The sequence below is a fragment of the Antedon mediterranea genome, chromosome 9 (assembly GCF_964355755.1).
Source record: "Antedon mediterranea chromosome 9, ecAntMedi1.1, whole genome shotgun sequence".
NCBI lineage: Eukaryota > Metazoa > Echinodermata > Crinoidea > Comatulida > Antedonidae > Antedon > Antedon mediterranea.
Window position 1 is genome coordinate 12,527,246 of NC_092678.1, and position 18,191 is coordinate 12,545,436.

Below are 18,191 nucleotides of genomic sequence, written 5' to 3' on the forward strand. Positions count from 1 at the left end.
AGTTTGTTATATTGAATAAAAGTACAGTTTTTGGTAAAAATGTAAGAACACAATTGTCCCACACCAACTTCCCTTTGATTCAAAAGAACCTAAATTTAGGTAAACTTATTGTTGAAATAAAATTCAATAAACAATACAGAAAACTTTAACAACAGAATCAAATCCTTGATGACTTAATAGAGAGGTTTACAGTTCTGGTTTCAGTGACAGCAAGTCAGAGGCTGACAAGTTAATACCAAGAAACAGTAAAAGCAAACATTGTTGTATTTCGTATGCTTGATTAAATAACCTGATTAATAAAGTATGTGAATGAATGGCATTAAAGCATACTTGACTGCACAGGCAAGTCAAGCAAATGCTGTCAAATGGTTGATTAAGATTGCATATAATTATACCATGGAACTTCCTGGTCACTTATAATTAGCCTAGGTATGTCCATATGCCTGTTCGACATCATGTTACATTTTCTGTGAGGGTTGTAAAGATCATTCAGGAAAGCAATCATCCTTACAAACCTATACATTTACCAGGCTTAATACTATCTACTCCAAATAACACAAATAATAACTTAACTTAATTCAACAATAATAATCAAATGAATCTTTTGAATCAAGTTCAATTATCAAAACCCTAACACTGAACAAACTCTCAGTCTCAGTAACTGTTTTTTTTAAAACACAGATAAGAGTACCACTCTCAACAGTTATGTTTTAAATTATACAGTTTTCTCTTACACTCTAAACTAAATTCCTTCAAGTAGTTTATGATTTATGACATGCAAATACAGTCAACTTTCCTGTCAGTAAAAATTAGAAACTAAGCTGTCAAAATAATAATATTCTTAAGAATCCAAAAGTTCTGGATATTTGTTTGAAAACCTTAGTGTGCTCTAAGACATTGCACTGCTTTTAAAAAGCCACCAGATATTTATTTTGTTCTGATCTCTGAAGACTTTGGACCAACCCAAGACAAGAGTCTGATTGATAATATTTGAATTTTCAAAAAATACTTAAATAACAAAGATAAATAAAAAAAAAAGTGTTATCTAATCTATAATAAACATGTAACTGATGAGTTGATTGTCTTGAAAGGAAGATATATTGGTTAATTTGGCTGAACTATCTGATTACAAATAAGGAAGTATTAAACAACAATGATGATTCAGTGTTGACACATTATGGTTTTTAATATTTGACAGTGTTTATTCATTTCCTCACAGCTATCAATATTTGCTATCATGGTCCCAATATAAAATCAATTTGAAGGAGCCAATCTTGTATGCATTGAAAATGTGTGTACAGTACAGTATTACACAATTACAACTGTCCCATTACAACAATTATCAATATATTATATTATGTATTTGATTTCCTTATGTATTTAAAGATGACAGTGAGATTATAACAAATTATGTACATTGCAGCAACCTGGTACAGTAGAAACTAATTGTTCCTTTCCTTAAAATAATATGTCACTTGAATTTCAGATCCTTTTATTTCGTTATTACCTTTAGAAAATATGTGTTTACATTAAAAATTTGAAAGTTAAAGTAGTGAAATTTATTATTACACATGCTTTAGTCAATTCAGTCACAACAATCAGTACTTACAAAGTAATGGCACTGCAGTCAAAGAATGTGAAGTCAGTGGAAACAAAATCAACATCAGTTACGGATGAGTGAACTGATAAAATAACATCTAAAAAAGCTGTAATCAAATTATTTAAAGGTTAGCTACTGTGTAGGCCTAGACCTTAATTTCAAATGCATTTCACGGGTAAATACAAAATAATTGAAAATTAAATACAAAAATCTTTACAAAAAAACCTAAGTAAATGTAATATTTAATTACTTTTTTTTTCCCGAGGTAGATAGGTTTAAATACTTGGTGCAAATGTCTCCCAAAAAATGTGATGTGTCCATATGGAGACGATGATGTGATATCACTACCATATTTCGGCATATCACTACCATATTTGTTTTGCTAATCTAGTTTCATAGTGTAGACAGAGCTTAAGTTGGTTGAAACAAGGGTCAATTTGGGGGATCCCCCTTTGTCTGCAACTGTACAGTTTGACTGCATGATTTCTGTACTCATAGTGTGTGCTAAACCTATTTCCTCATGAGCTTTTAATAGTATACACCTCCTACTGAGGGGAATGCATACCATGTGTGAAATACTAGTACAGCCACTGCTACAGTTACATTAAATAAAGATAAATAAAACAGAAAGTAAAGCATATTAGCATAAATGCTAACTCACATTGGCTGGTTGGTATTTGTGGCACATGTGATAAAGGCGGTGAATTACAAGTCAATGTTTCTCCATTTTTTATTGCAGATGATTGAAAGTCACCAAATTTACAATTATAATTTTGGTTGATTTTTAAAGAAGGAAGTTGCTCAACAGTTAGAGAAATCTATGAATAAAAACATTTAAGCTATTGGAGTTGCATACATATTAAAACTTGTTATTATATAAATGGATAATTCCCTTTGTGAACAAGCATCACAAGCCAGATGTACACTGGATCTCCAGCCCGTTTTGAGTCCAGAATTATTATGGCCGAGGAGTGGCCTGAACCCTATTATAGATGTGCCGATAATATAGATATAGTTTGTACTAGTACCCCTGCCTTAGTAGTGCTTAAATTCTCAAGCTAATGGCAACATTATTTATTTTAAAAATATTACAAGCCTAGAAAACAAATTTAATAAATTATTCTCGGGATTATTCTTCACAACTCACGCTGATATTTTCAAAAGTTTGAGGAATAAAAGGTGGTTGAACACTGCTAATCTCTACGCATTGTGCACTGTTGCTTGGCAACCAGGGAGACTGTTGGCATTCTTTAAATCTGGTACATCTAAAATAAAAAAAGACAAATGTAAGTGCTATCTGCACTAAAGAACATTTAAATTCTTTATTTGTATTCAGATTTACTGTTGTATTAAAAAAAATATTGAAGAAATAATTAAGCATGAAATAATTTAGCCTTTAGACAGTAAACTAATTTCTAACATTTATTTTAATAGTTTTTATTTTGCAAAAATATCTGAAAAAGTTAAAAAAAACACAAAAAAAAATCTCCTAATAATTTTTCAAATGCATCAGGAAAAGACAAAATAATAATTTGGGATTGAAAAAACAAAAGAAAAATAACTCTATGTACTTTTTGTGTAGTGTACACCATCCACAATAAGGATCTGCATCTAGTTTACCTGGTCTGATACACTCATCACATGTGATAAACTGACTGCAGTTTGCAACTTGTAGCTTGACCAACTAATATGATAATTGTATTAAAAAAAAGAAACATTAAGACACAATATATAAATTAAAAACCTATCACAAATTTACCATTAACATTTTCTTAGGATACAATTGAATGGTATTTGTAAAAGTTAGTAGGAAATATTTTATAAACTAATTTGAAATTAGGGGCAGATTGCTATAAGATAAGATAATAAGATTTATAAAGCGCACATATCCACAAAGTGCTCAAGACGGTCTAAAAATGCTTAGACGGCTATAATTCGTAACGTAGCAAGTAGTCTTTATTATAGACATTGCTATACTGCGGTTTAACCTCTAAGGGGTCTTTAAAATTAAAGCCTATTCAAAGGAGTCTTAAAAACAGCCTTAAACCTCTCTTTTTGTTGCTTTTTTTACATATTAGTTATCATTAAAGACAACAAATTGAACGAGTTTTAAGTGTTAAATCACTTAATAACAGCGATTTTATTCTTATATAGGCCTAGAATAGATTTTCTCGCGTAGAAATGTACGTACTGTTATTGCGATTTGAACAAGCGTGACGAACATTACCTTATTTGGTGCTCTACGTGTAAAGTACGCCCTCAATTTGTTCTTTACACGGTCTTAGCTAAGACTGTTTTATAACAATGGTCTAACAGGGGTGGCTTTAGTAAGACCATCTATCTGATAAAGCCGACTTTAATCGGGGAGTTAAGACCATCAGTTGAGAGTGTTTTATAGCAATCTGCCCTTGAAGGGGTTTACGTTAAATTAAAAAAACCTAGTCCTTATTTGTGTGAACAATTTTATCTGGTTTCTATGTGAAATAAATTCAAGTTTGTAGATAGATTAGTAGTAAACCAGTGTAGTTGCTAGCTGGATGAATCTATCTACGAACTTCTGGTGCGGATCCAGACATTTTTGAGAGGGGGGGTCCGCCGATAAAAAGGGCACATCAGATATTGAGTATTTGAGCCACAGCCCCCCCATGGTGGGGGTTGTGGCGAAGCGAATTTTGTTACAGGACACACTTAGATGGCCGGAAATGGCACTCTCGCACGCAAAATCCATGATAAATGGCACCTTTCTAGTTCGCCAGAAATGACACTTTATTAGCAGAATTAAAAGTTGTTATTTTTCAACCAATTTAAACATTATCTGTTGGTATTTTGTTTCAATATTCCAATAAAGAAAGAATTACAAAAATCTGACTTTTCGAAATATAGGGTCTAAAACATTGCCGAAAATGATCGTTTTTAGCCACGAACGTTGTAAACAAATTGCGCCATTTTTCGCTAAAATAATTACATATAATTACGTTTTATATTAATTTCTTTTATATATCAACATTGGAAATATCAATAAAATATGTTATTAAATGTTTATAAAATATATAGAGTTGTTTATTTAACGGAATTCGTACAAATTCATTGCTCTAAATTTGTGTAGAGTACCGTTCAGTACAGAGAGATCACGTGACTTCTTGGTACACGCGCGCGAGAGAAAACATTCCGCTGTGGGTGATTCGTGTCCACCAATCCAAAACAGCCAGATTCCAAAATCATTCAACCGTGAGCTCTGCCGCCGATCGCGGGAAAGCTCAGCTTTGATTGGCTTATGATGACATCATATCACAAAATGGTGGTTTTGTAGTTGAGCCTCACGTAATTTTCACAAATATTGTTTCAAAAATGAAATAAATGAACCTTCTTTATGGTATGTGTGATTTTTCTTTAAAAGATTTGAATAATAAAGGCTTCATATCGAGAAAAAAACATTTTTTTGGCACTTATAATAAATATTTCTCAGAGAAAAAAGCACATGGCTTGTAGAACTATATTATCTTGGCGTAGGAAGACAAACAAATCCCAGGTCATGAGAGGCTCAACTACAAAAACAAGGTTGAATAGTATAGTGTAAGGACCGTTCGATGATTTTTGAGTAAACAATCTACCACGTATGGTCGTACGCGGTAGATAGTACGATATTTTAACTACATTTTTTACATGTTTGGTTGGATGTAATGGAAATAAAAAATAGTTGATCTGATGGAATGATATGTAAATAAACAAATACTAAAAAGAATTATGTTTACAGTTCAATTATTTTCAGAATAATAATACATAAAAATGTGTTTACCAATGGACAAATAATCGCGTCAATGACAGAGCGCGCATGGTAACGTACGCGGAGTTGAATCGTAAAAAGTTTACATGCGCCCTCTGTAGTATGCGAAACGATCTATTTTTAGAAGTTTAAGTAGAGATCATCACGCATCACCACCTCTCACAATGCTCTTTGATCGGCCGCCGTAACTTAACATTGCGCTCATTGTGATAAATTTCTGTTTTTATTTTTGGGGTTAGTGTAGCTTACTCTGTGCATACTAATATACACACAAATATGTCACACGAATAAAATATTGAACCTCTAAAAAAAGGGCACCCTTAAAATTTAGAGGGGGTCCGGACCCCGTGGACCCCCCCTCTGGATCCGCCCCAGAACTTTGAATATTATAGTTCTTCTTATAGGGTTAAAGACATCAGACAAGTATTAAAATAAAAAAAAAATGGAGATGGACAGTACACCTCGCCAGAACGAACAACAATGAATGGACTCCAAAAGGGGACACAAGGTGCCAAAAACAAGATGGAGGGTTGATACTGTATGCAGCATTTGCTCACATATCCTGAATGAGAGCTGCACATGACAGGAACAAACAGGTTAGCTGGGAGAGGCCTTTGCCCTGCAGTGGGCAGACAATGGCTGAAATGATGATCTCCGTTCTTGTACAACAAAGGAAATATAAACATATTATTAGAATAAACTAACCTTTTTTGCTGTGAGTGCTATTATATAATTAGATGTTTCATCTATAAATGTGTCTGACCTGACCTCTTGACCCGTATCTATGGTGACAGTCTCATACACTCTAGATGATGTTTTGTTGGTTAACTCGGCCTGAAAAATTGGAAAACATAACATTAAATTAATTTAAGACATAGTTCATTCAAACATAATTTCTACATTTAAGCAGTGTTAAAACTAACCACAATTAGTGACAGAATGTTAGTTTAGTAGAACAACTTGTGAAAAAATGCTGCTGACAAATATGTCATGTCTCTGTACCTATCTTAAGTCTTAATCACCAGTCTTTCAGGTTTTTCTAAATTGATAATTCATAGTAGTTTTTATATAAACCATTGTCGCGTACAGTATTAATTTTATACTAACCATAATAAGTTGTCCATTATCTGTGCCTATGAAAGCTATTGTTTGATTCTCTTCAATTGCTGTAGTAACTGATGTCAGTATTTTATCATTAACTGTTAGCAATGCATCTGATACTGCTGCTTCTGTGTAGGTACCTTGGGAATAACGTCTGTATAGTTGCCTAGCATCATTTGGTGGACACATCAATGACTCAACAATAGCAGCATCAAAACCTAATGTCTTTATTAAATTAACGATAACAATGTAAATATTCAAACACACAAACAAATTTTAAAATAGTCTTGACTAAATACTATGGCCATGATCATCAAGACAATTTTGGGAAAGTTGGAGACTTAGTACTACCTGTACTAGGAGCAAATATAAACTGTGTTTATTCAACACATTAACACTTTTCACGTCATTGTACTCTTAGTAGGCACTAGCTGTACATACAGGTACAGTAACAAATAAGATGGACATAATTTACAATTGTATTGTATACAGTATAAACAATGTCATTAAATACGTTTTACAAACAAATATAATATCATACTTGGGGACAATATGCATCATGATCATCATCCTCATTAATATCAGCATAATCTAGAGTATGAGCATAATTATGGACATTTATACATCCATTTAATGCTTTGAAGAATGCATCTTCTATATCATTCCATTTGTAAATACACAATGCAGATTGTCCAGTGGCAACTCCACTTCCATCACCTTTAGAAAATACTCCATACAAGACATTATCTCCAGCTTGTAGGCCTAGTGAGGTAGCTAACTCAGCTCCTACAGGACCCACAGACATGTCTTGTACCAAGTTGTAATCAACATTATTATCTACACAACGAATGTAGATCTCAGAAAATGTATGAAATGAGTTATCTTGACAAACACGACTCAGTCGAGAATGAAGGTTATCGGTATCATTGGGTCTAAAAGCAACAAAGTAAGAGTATTCTTCATAAGCAAATGCTGATTGAAATTGTATAATGTTGTTATAGGATGGTGCGATAGCATTGAAGTCGGTGTTTGGGAATACAAATAGCTGATCAGTATCAAGACGTCTTCTAGCATTAATATACATGTTGGAATACTCCACTGGATCCAATGATGTATGTCCTGATGAAACGTATAAAACATTTCTTTTTATAAAATGTTCTTTATCATCAATACCATCACCCAACACACCAGGAGCAATGATTCCCACTGCTGAAAGTTTACTCACTATTCCATCTTTTATATCACTTCCATCAAAAGTTAAATCCATAAGAGATCTTCTTTCACATCTTCCATTATTTCCTCCTCCACACGTGATTAATCTTTCATGATCATAATCAATTTCTAATATTTTGTTAATATTATCATCATCATCTGTTGAACATGTTGAAACATTAGCAATGATGTCAAAATCTTTTGACAGTCTGTACAGTGAGTTGTAGGCTCCTATGTAGATGTCTCTTGTTGTACTATGTATTTTTATATGGTGCAGATCTTCATTTTCATGAGGTTTAAATTCGAGTAACACATCATTGTCGAATGCTTGGATGGCTAACAAAAATGTTATAGAATATAGCAGAAATGCAGAAATGTTTAACAATGTTGGCAAACTCATATTTAAAGATGAGAGAACGTCATTACCTTATAAAAGAAAATAAAAACACACTACTGTACTTTAAAATATAAGAAATACAATGAATAACTAGAATTTAATTCGTCACTTTGACGAATTATAGGTGATCATTTTTATCATTTTAATGAAATTAATTTTTTTTAAACATGTACGTACGTTAACATACGATAGGAAAATGTTGATGTATGCCATCCTATTATACGCTTATATTGCTGAGTTATGCCTATTATATGCCATATACAATGTACAGTATATACTGTATATCTATATACAGTGTAGCATAGGTGAAATTATGGGACACACATCAAGTTCAAATTTTTTGGTATGATGGAATTATCAAAATAAACTCGAAGATGACAATTTCGAAAGATAATGAATTGAGCAAATAAATATAAGGATTGGAAGAGAATTTGACACGTAGAAGCGCAATGCGCGCTCTTTGAAATTTGTATAACTTCGACTAAAAAAATTTAAAAACTACTTTTTAACTTCAACTGGCCATATGATAACATCACAACATCCGATAGGCTTAATTTTTATATGAATTTATATCTACATTTCATCAGCTTTCATAATAAATTATAATCTTCAAGGTCACCTTTAATTCTGAGGAGCTATAAGATATTCAAATGTATGGTGTAGCTGAAATTACACGACCTAGGTTATTCAAGTTTTTACGCGTGATGACGTCATCAAAATAAAAATGTTGACAACTTATGAGAAAGATAATTAATTGAGCAAGCACATACTAAAATGTGTGCAAAAATTGGGCTCAAATAACGGAGATGCGCTCTATTGAATGTGATAACCCACACAAAAAGATAATAATTACTAATTTTTAAATTCAAGTGGCCATTTGATGACGTCATACCATTTTGTACGTCTAATATGTATATATATTTATATCTACAACTTATTGGCTTCCATAATAAGTTAAAAAAATTGGGGGTCACCTGCCATTCTGAAGAGTTATATTCATTTTAAAAAGTCCTTATTTTTTTTACCATTTTTAGCACTTTTGTACAATTAATGTGCGCATTTTGTCATTTTTAACGTGCTCGTATAGCGTTTTTTTTAGTCGGAATGGACTCAAAGTCGGAGAATGTACTAAGGATTGTGAGTAGAATATGATGTATACATCAAATTTTATTTTTTACCCTTTTTAAAAATTGCGTGCGCAAAAATGTGTTTTTGCGCAGTAATTTTTTTAAACACGCAAATGGCCTATTTCATGCTCTAAATTGATAAAAACTAAATTTTGAGCTTTTTAAAATTTCAACGCGCGATTTCACGCGCATGACCTTGACTCGCCCGAGTTTTTATTTGCTAATATTTTTTACCTTGTCCTCAAGTTTACGTGTAGTGATTTTCATTAATATATGATAATGAATTATGGAGATATGATTGATGTGATTTCACAAAATGGCGTATACGTGACGTCACGGATGAGTGATCACGCTGAAAAGCTTATTAGGACTAAGTTAACGTATTTGAAAGACATTGTGAAATTTTGGTAATCATTAACATTAAACTTTTTGAGATATTTGTTACACAAAATCTGTACAGAGAGAAATAAATAATAAGAACTAGAATTTAATTCGTCACTTTGACGAATTATAGGTGATCATTTTTATCATTTTAATGAAATTAACATTTTTTAAACATGCACGTACGTTAACATACGATCGTAAAAAGCTGATGTACGCCATCCTATGACATGATGCATATACACTTATAGTGCTGAGTTGTACCTATTATGTACAGTATATACTGTATGTCTATATACAGTGTAGCATAGGTGAAATTACGGGACCCACATCGTGTTCAAATTTGTTGGTATGATGGAATTATCAAAATAAACTCGAAGATGACAATTTCGAAAGATAATGAATTGAGCAAATAAATATAAGGATTGGAAGAGAATTTGACACGTAGAAGCACAATGCGCGCTCTTTGAAATTTGTATAACTTCGACTAAAAAAATTTAAAAACTACTTTTTAACTTCAACTGGCCATATGATAACATCACAACATCCGATAGGCTTAATTTTTATATGAATTCATATCTACATTTCATCAGCTTTCATAATAAATTATAATCTTCAAGGTCACCTTTAATTCTGAGGAGCTATAAGATATTCAAATGTATGGTGTAGCTGAAATTACACGACCTAGGTTATTCAAGTTTTTACGCGTGATGACGTCATCAAAATAAAAATGTTGACAACTTATGAGAAAGATAATTAATTGAGCAAGCACATACTAAAATGTGTGCAAAAATTGGGCTCAAATAACGGAGATGCGCTCTATTGAATGTGATAACCCACACAAAAAGATAATAATTACTAATTTTTAAATTCAAGTGGCCATTTCATGACGTCATACCATTTTGTACGTCTAATATGTATATCTATTTATATCTATAACTTATTGGCTTCCATAATAAGTTAAAAAAATTGGGGGTCACCTGCCATTCTGAAGAGTTATATTCATTTTAAAAAGGCCTTATTTTTTTACCATTTTTAGCACTTTTGTACAGTTAATGTGCGCATTTTGTCATTTTTAACGTGCTCGTATAGCGTTATTTTAAGTCGGAATGGACTCAAAGTCGGAGAATGTACTAAGGATTGTGAGTAGAATATGATGTATACATCAAATTTTATTTTTTACCCTTTTTAAAAATCCCGTGCGCAAAAATGTGTTTTTGCGCAGTAATTTTTTTAAACACGCAAATGGCCTATTTCATGCTCTAAATTGATAAAAACTAAATTTTGAGCTTTTTAAAATTTCAACGCGCGATTTCACGCGCATGACCTTGAAACGCCCGAGTTTTTATTTGCTAATCTTTTTTATCTTGACCTCAAGTTTACGTGTAGTGATTTTCATTAATATGTGATAATGAATTATGGAGATATGATTGATAATGTGATTTCACAAAATGGCGTATACGTGACGTCACGGATGAGTGATCACGCTGAAAAGTTTATTAGGACTAAGTTAACGTATTTGAAAAACATTGTGAAATGTTGGTAATCATTGACATTAAACTTTTTGAGATATTTGTTACACAAAATCTGTACAGAGAGAAATAAATAACTAGACATGTAACTCGTCACTTTGACGAGTTTGGTTATCCGCCGCGCAAGTGGTGCAACATTAACATTAAGGGGATAGGTTGAGGACAAAAGGAAGTGTTCACGTTGGCATTATGACCTGAACTGAAGAATATGATATGTTGTTATTGCTGAATTTTATTATTTAAATTCATATATAGTATACACAGTATAATCTGTATCCATATCACATACAGTGTAGAATAGGTGAAATTACGGGACCCGCTATTTATTGCAATTTTTTAACATGTTGACGGTTTTAAAATGAAACGCGAAGGTAGCAATTCCGAAAGGAAATTATCTCAGCAACAACGTATTAGCGTGTAGAAGAAATTTGAATACGTGAAATATTGATGCGCGCTCTTTTAAATGTAATGAATTATGACGCAAAAGATGAAAATACGACCTTTTTTATTTAACTGGCCATATGATGACGTCACAACATCCGATTGGCAACATTTTTACATAATTTCGTATCTACAATCCAATAGCTTCCAGAAAAAGTTTTAATCGTGATTATCACATTTTATTCTTACGAGCTATAACAGATTAAAATTTACTGTAAAGATGAAATTAATGCCACACGTGATTTAAATTTTTAGGCATGATGACGTCAAAAAAATTAAAATATTTTTAACTCATGCCAAAGACAGTTGATTGACCTAGACAATATCAAAATCGGGGTTAAAATGGAAAACGGATAAGTAGAGATGCGCTCTATTCAATGTGATGAGCTATGACGAAAGATACAAAAATCCTAAATTTTATGTTCGCGTGGCCATACGATGACGTCACAATGTCTGGTTAGCCATATTAATACCTGATCCGATATCTAAAACTCATCTACTTCCAGAATATGTCATCCACAAAAATTTGACCGTCTAGTTTAGAAATTACGACTGTTTAAAAAAAGGCATCTTTTAAACGAATTTTTTAACCTTTTCATAAAAAACGCGCGCAAATTGTCCAATTGGACGTGCTCGTATGACGTATCTTTAAGTCGAAATTGTTTAAAATTTGGTAAAATTACTAGAAAAGGCTGGAAAAACATAAATCACGCGAAAAAAATACGTTTTCAATGCTACGTGCGCACGGCACACGTAAAAATGTGCGCACGCGTGGGAATTTTTTACATGCTTAAAACGACATGAAACGCGTAGAAAGTTGATTAGAAATTAATTTTGCGCATTTTGAAATTTTAAATGCGCGTGCGCGCGTAACTTTGTGTAAAACACGCAATTTTTTTTCAACTGACAGTTAGCGCATGATATAAATTAAACTTTTGCAAAGTTTCACTTTAAAATGTTATTTGGTTTTCGACATATGTTAAATACGAGAAAATTGTTAAATCGCGCGTACGTCGCGTTGCGCAATTGTAAACATCATGAAAAGCTTCGCTTGACGACGTTACATAAATGTCAAAATGTTAACATAGTTAACAAAATGTTATGTTTGCAAGTTTTAGAGAAAAGCGTTACACAAAAATCATACAGAAAGAAAGAAGATGACAAAAAAGATGATGATGATTTCGTACAATCACAAGAGGTTATCCTGCAACTTCGTTGCGGATAACCAATAAGAATAAGAAGAATAAAGATTTCATACAATAACAATAGGTGATCATTTTATTCTAAATGATCACCTAATAAGAAGAATAAAGATTTCATACAATAACAATAGGTGATCATTTTATTCTAAATGATCACCTAATTAATCTTTACATACCTATACTGAATAGCTACCTGTATCTACTAATAGTACTATCTATAATCATTAATTGAAAAGCTAAAACTGGATTGTTGTACCAACAAGCATGGAAAAAATATCCCACACAGATAATATTGCTCATTTCAGGATTACATGCTGCACTGGTAGTTAAGTATGTATAGTATCAGTTTTGTGTAATACTCTTTTTCTGCATACATTTGTACAACTTGTAACAACTTGTAACACGTGTTTGATCTCCTGATTTATTACACGTTTTTATATACGTATACGCTGAGAAATATCGGGAGGAAAGCATAGTTTCACGCTATTTGATTACTATGATTGGTCAGCTTAATACCGTGAGGTGGTTTCCCGAATGATCGTAAAATAAAAAACGGTACTGGGTATGACCAACTAGCTTTCTTGTCACCAACTAGTCATCCATTCATAGAAGTACTGATGTAGTAGCCTACCTGTACGGTGACCATAGAATGTGACCCGAGACATGACTAACTACGAATTTTAGATGATAGAAAGTTGAGAAAATTTGTTACGAGTAGTTGTACTGAAGATGTTTATGAAAATATGTTAAAGATGTAAAACATACTACACTAGGCGTATAAACAGTAATGTTTGTTAGTAAAAACAAATTTATGTTAAAAGATATAAGGAAGAAAAGCAAAGAGATTATGGAGCGGCTGTACCTGAATATACAATACAAGTATTGTAAAGGTTAAAAACTAGAAATTTAGGCGATCTTGTCAAAGGTCAAGCGCCTTCAGCCTGCCACGTTTCGATATTCAATATTGAACTTGACCTGACGTGGTTCCACAATATCTTTATACGAAAAATTTGTAGAGTGGATAGAAAATTATTAAAAAGGTTATTGTTTTAACTGTTTTTAATATAATATATTCATTGTTCGTTTTAATGTTAAACTATGTTTAAATTTCCTCACCTTTTTAAAAGAATTTTATTTCACGATGAAGGAGATTGAAAGTTTATGTTGCGTACTTGTTTCTGTGTGTACAGGACGCTAAAATATTAAAATTATTAGAGGATTTACGTAATATGATTATATTTTATGGTTTATATGAATGATAATTTTAAAATAGAAATGATTTAGTTCTAAATATAATATTAATTAGTCTTACCATTTGGTTTGGATATTATTGAAATAATGATGCCTGAGGGAATAGAAACTTGTGGAACAGAGATTGGAATGTTCCATTCATTTCAAATCAATACATTTGCATAAACGTATATTAAATCTATCAAAATAGTATTTTTTAAAGAAAATCGGCCTGTCTTCAACATTATGATGCTGTACTCGAGCTGTTCAACCGGTTTTCAGCCATTAAAAACAATTATCGTAGGAGGAGATAGGAAAATGCGAAGCATCCTCGTATTATTGTCTGTGGGTATTTTTTAAGACGGACATCCATTAGACAGTGTATACCACGATCGAAAAACACCCCTATTTGGGGCAAATCGTTGAACCTAAATTCGTTTTAATCGTCAATAACTAATTATCGAGCTCAATTTAATTAGTAAACAGGGTTACATCAGGTGGTTAAAATCAGTACCGAAAGTACGAACCAACTTTATATACCATCGAGTAAACATTCTAGAAATAACGCGCGATTTACCGAATTTTCCCCACGTAAATTTATATATAGATGCAATAGCTGTGTGTAATTGTGGAGGGAAACCACCTGCTCTCCAGCAGGGGTCTCCCACACTCAGGCAAACCGTCTTAGGCAAATCCCCATTTGTCTGACCTTTGGAGGGTACAGACTCCACCAGCACGTCACCAATACCTGCAATCTCTGTTACTTTGCAATCTTGGTGTTGAAAGTGCCGCCCTGTCTGATCTGCCTCATGCAGGATAGAGATTATGAGCGTGAAAAAGTCTGAATTTTAGACAGACTTGTGGTGGCGGGCATGGGAGCGGGCACAGTGGCACCATCGGCGTGGGACCAAAAGCTATAAGTACAGCATGAAGGGAGAAATATTTTGGAGAGGATAACGAGGCTTCAATTTGCCTCAAGAGAGCTCTCAACACTGTTGAAATGGCCTCCAGCACTGCAAGGAACCAACATTCATCTTGCATGCTCAAAGAAGAGGACTGGAATTAGGCCATAAGCAAGAACCGGAGCTGCTCCATAAAGGGGGGTAATTAGTCTAGTTTCCTTATGAGATGTGGGAATGATAACTCAGAAGGCCAGCTAAAAAGGTAAGCCTAATCACTATCTTAGGCAGTACGCAAGAACAGGAGCTGCTTCATAATGTAGATGAGTGGAAATAGACTTTTCAGTCAAACAAATTGCAACAGTTTGTTTTTTTGCTGAAATATGCTCAACTATATGTAGATATTATCATATCCAAAATCTACCCTGATCTGCCCATTATAAATTACCTAATTTGCATAAAATCAAAATGGCTGCCATTTTACAACTTTGATCCCAATTATCTCTTAAACCATAAAAAATTTGGTGTAAGAATGTATTGAACACAAATATAAACATGACCCCAAAGATTCAGAATAATATATTTGATTTGTCTTTGGGGTCAAGGTCAAAGGTCATTCCAGTTTGACATCTAAAATATGCTAATTATCTCTTAAGCCTTTAGGTATTTTGAATAAGAATGTATAAGTACAAATATAAATGTGACCCTAAAGATTTAAAATAATTTATTTGATTTGTCTTTGGGGTCAAGGTCAAAGGTCATTCCAGTATGGCCTCTAAAATATGCTAATTATCTCGTAATCCATTAGGTATTTTGAATGAGAATGTTTAACTATAAGTACAAATATAAAGCCTAAACATGACCCTACTGGTTTAGAATAATGTACAGTAATTGAGTTGTATTAGGGTTCAAGGTTCATCTAATTACACTATATAAAATTTGAAAATAACTCTCAAAACATCAGGTATTTTTAACAAGAATGTATTTATTTATAAATATGACCCTAAATATTCAGAATGATGCAATTGAGTTTATGAGTAGTTTTGAGTATATGGGGTCAAAGTCAAATGTCATCTAATAATGCCATATAAAATATGATAATTATCTCGCAAAACATCAGGTATTTTTAACAAGAATGTATTTAATAGAAATATACAGTAATAATGTTCTTATGATTTGCATTTGATTTGTATTGGGTCAAGATAAAATATCATTATCTTACAATATAAAATACTCTAATTATGAAGTGAATTCATTTCAATTTGGATGATGTACCTATGAACAAATCATATCTATTTTGAAAAGCTCATTTGAGTTAACTTCAGGGATCAGACAGGAAAGGTGTTTTAATTGTAAGGAATTACATTTATTATATTTGGTTTTATTTGATTATAGTACACTATGCTAAAATATGTCACAAAAACTTTCAATCCTGGCTGGTTGTGTGAAGTGTTTAAACTGAAATTATGGGAAAGTGTGGAAACACCTTTACCCTTACAAAATTTGTAACTGTGAAAATGGAGGTCATGTGGTTCAAACAGTAACCGACCACTTGAAACAGTAAAACCTGACCCTAACATTGGGAAAAGTTAAGTTGTACTAACCAAAGGGTGCAGTAGTGAAAGATGACATATTCTGTGTATTAAGAATACAGTATGTGAACTAAAAATCTTTAGAACAAGTGTCTATAGTTGACTTTAGTATAAGAACGAGTCCTCTGCTCTCAAATGACACAAATACAGAAAATATAGAGATACTGTACATTAAAAAAAAAAAGAATCTTTCGTAACACCCTAAATTTTTAAGTTTGAGATGGATAAAAATTTAAACAAATCCAGCCATTAAAAACAAGTGTAGTTTGTATTCATATTTAAATACCCGGTTTGTGTATGTTAAAATTTATGTAAACACAAACATTTTAAAGTATCAGTATATATTAGGATTAAGTAACAGTATTTATTAATACTTTTATTAGCAAAATGATGCTTCAATCCAAAATTGTAATAAATACAGTAAGACAGTAAGTCATTTTGATACTTACTAAAGTATACTTTAACATAACTAGTTCTTTGCAACTATTGTTGCTTAGTTTAATTGTAGATAATTTGATTTTAAAAAAAAAGATAGATGATAATTTAAATTACAAATTATCAGAAAGCTAAGTTTATTGGTCTACTCCGACGTAATTTTACTGAATTCTCAGTGAAGCGAGAATTGTCCAGAGTATGGCAAAAACACCTTAAAAAGTAACTCCATTGACGATCGAGTCTGACCCAAGAATTATTTAAACATTTTTGTGTCCAATGTTTCAGAAATGTAAGGTTATAAGCTTTGTAGGTCTACTAAAGTAGGTATGCCTAAATGTAAAAGTAAATGTAAAAATAAGCTATACTATATGGTATAAAGTAAATGACCTACTGATACTATGTAAATTTAGTAGTTATAATATTTATAAATAAACAATTTTTTCAAAATTGACCTAGTAATCTCTGGGTGAGTGGGAGAGGTGTGGGCGCAGTGTGCAGACATCAATCTGCTGCAATGTCTGTACTGTATATGCTATGTTTTTAGTAGTAGTAAGACTACTATGGAAATTGATTTAAAGGATAATTTGAATTTGTTTATATTGTGACCTTTGACCCAGTGACCCCACGGTAAGATGAAAAATCAAATGTGCTATTCTGAATCTTAAGGGTCATGTTTATATTTGTACTTATACATTCTTTTTCAAAATACCTAATGGATTAAGAGATAATTAGCATAATTTAGATGTCAAACTGGAATGACCTTTGACCTTGACCCAAAGACAAATCAAATATATTATTCTGAATCTCTGGGGTCATGTTTATATTTGTGTTCAATACATTCTTATACCAAATTCTTTATGGTTTAAGAGATAATTGGGATCAAAGTTGTAAAATGGCAGCCATTTTGATTTTATGCAAATTAGGTAATTTATAATGGGCAGATCAGGGTAGATTTTGGATATGATAATATCTACATATAGTTGAGCATATTTCAGCAAAAAAACAAACTGTTGCAATTTGTTTGACTAAACGCCTATTTTTCATCTATTTCCACTCATCTAATGGGGGAATCTTGACATGTCTGTGAAGTTGGTTACTAGTTCCTAGTTCCTTATTCAAATTCAATTAAAGGGACAGTCACAAATATTTAAAACAAATTTTAATACGTAATAACTGTCTAATTGAGTTGTTATTGCATCAACATGTTTGACCTCTTCTACTTCTTCCGGTCAAAGCTCAATAACATTTTATGCATTTA

General features: G+C 32.3%; 1 protein-coding gene across 1 annotated transcript in view; it reads right to left on the minus strand.

Annotated features, from left to right (window-relative positions):
• Positions 1-8,097, minus strand: part of LOC140058176 (plexin-B-like) — a 41,052-nt gene extending 32,955 nt beyond the window's left edge. Inside the window, exons 1-7 of the mRNA XM_072103736.1 lie at positions 7,027-8,097; positions 6,492-6,710; positions 6,090-6,218; positions 3,172-3,284; positions 2,748-2,865; positions 2,262-2,418; positions 1,610-1,697 (exon numbers count right to left, since the gene is read on the minus strand). Of these exons, the coding sequence (XP_071959837.1) occupies positions 1,610-1,697; positions 2,262-2,418; positions 2,748-2,865; positions 3,172-3,284; positions 6,090-6,218; positions 6,492-6,710; positions 7,027-8,097 (1,895 nt within the window). The remainder of the gene's footprint in view (positions 1-1,609; positions 1,698-2,261; positions 2,419-2,747; positions 2,866-3,171; positions 3,285-6,089; positions 6,219-6,491; positions 6,711-7,026) is intronic.
• Between the last annotated feature and the right edge of the window lie 10,094 nt (positions 8,098-18,191).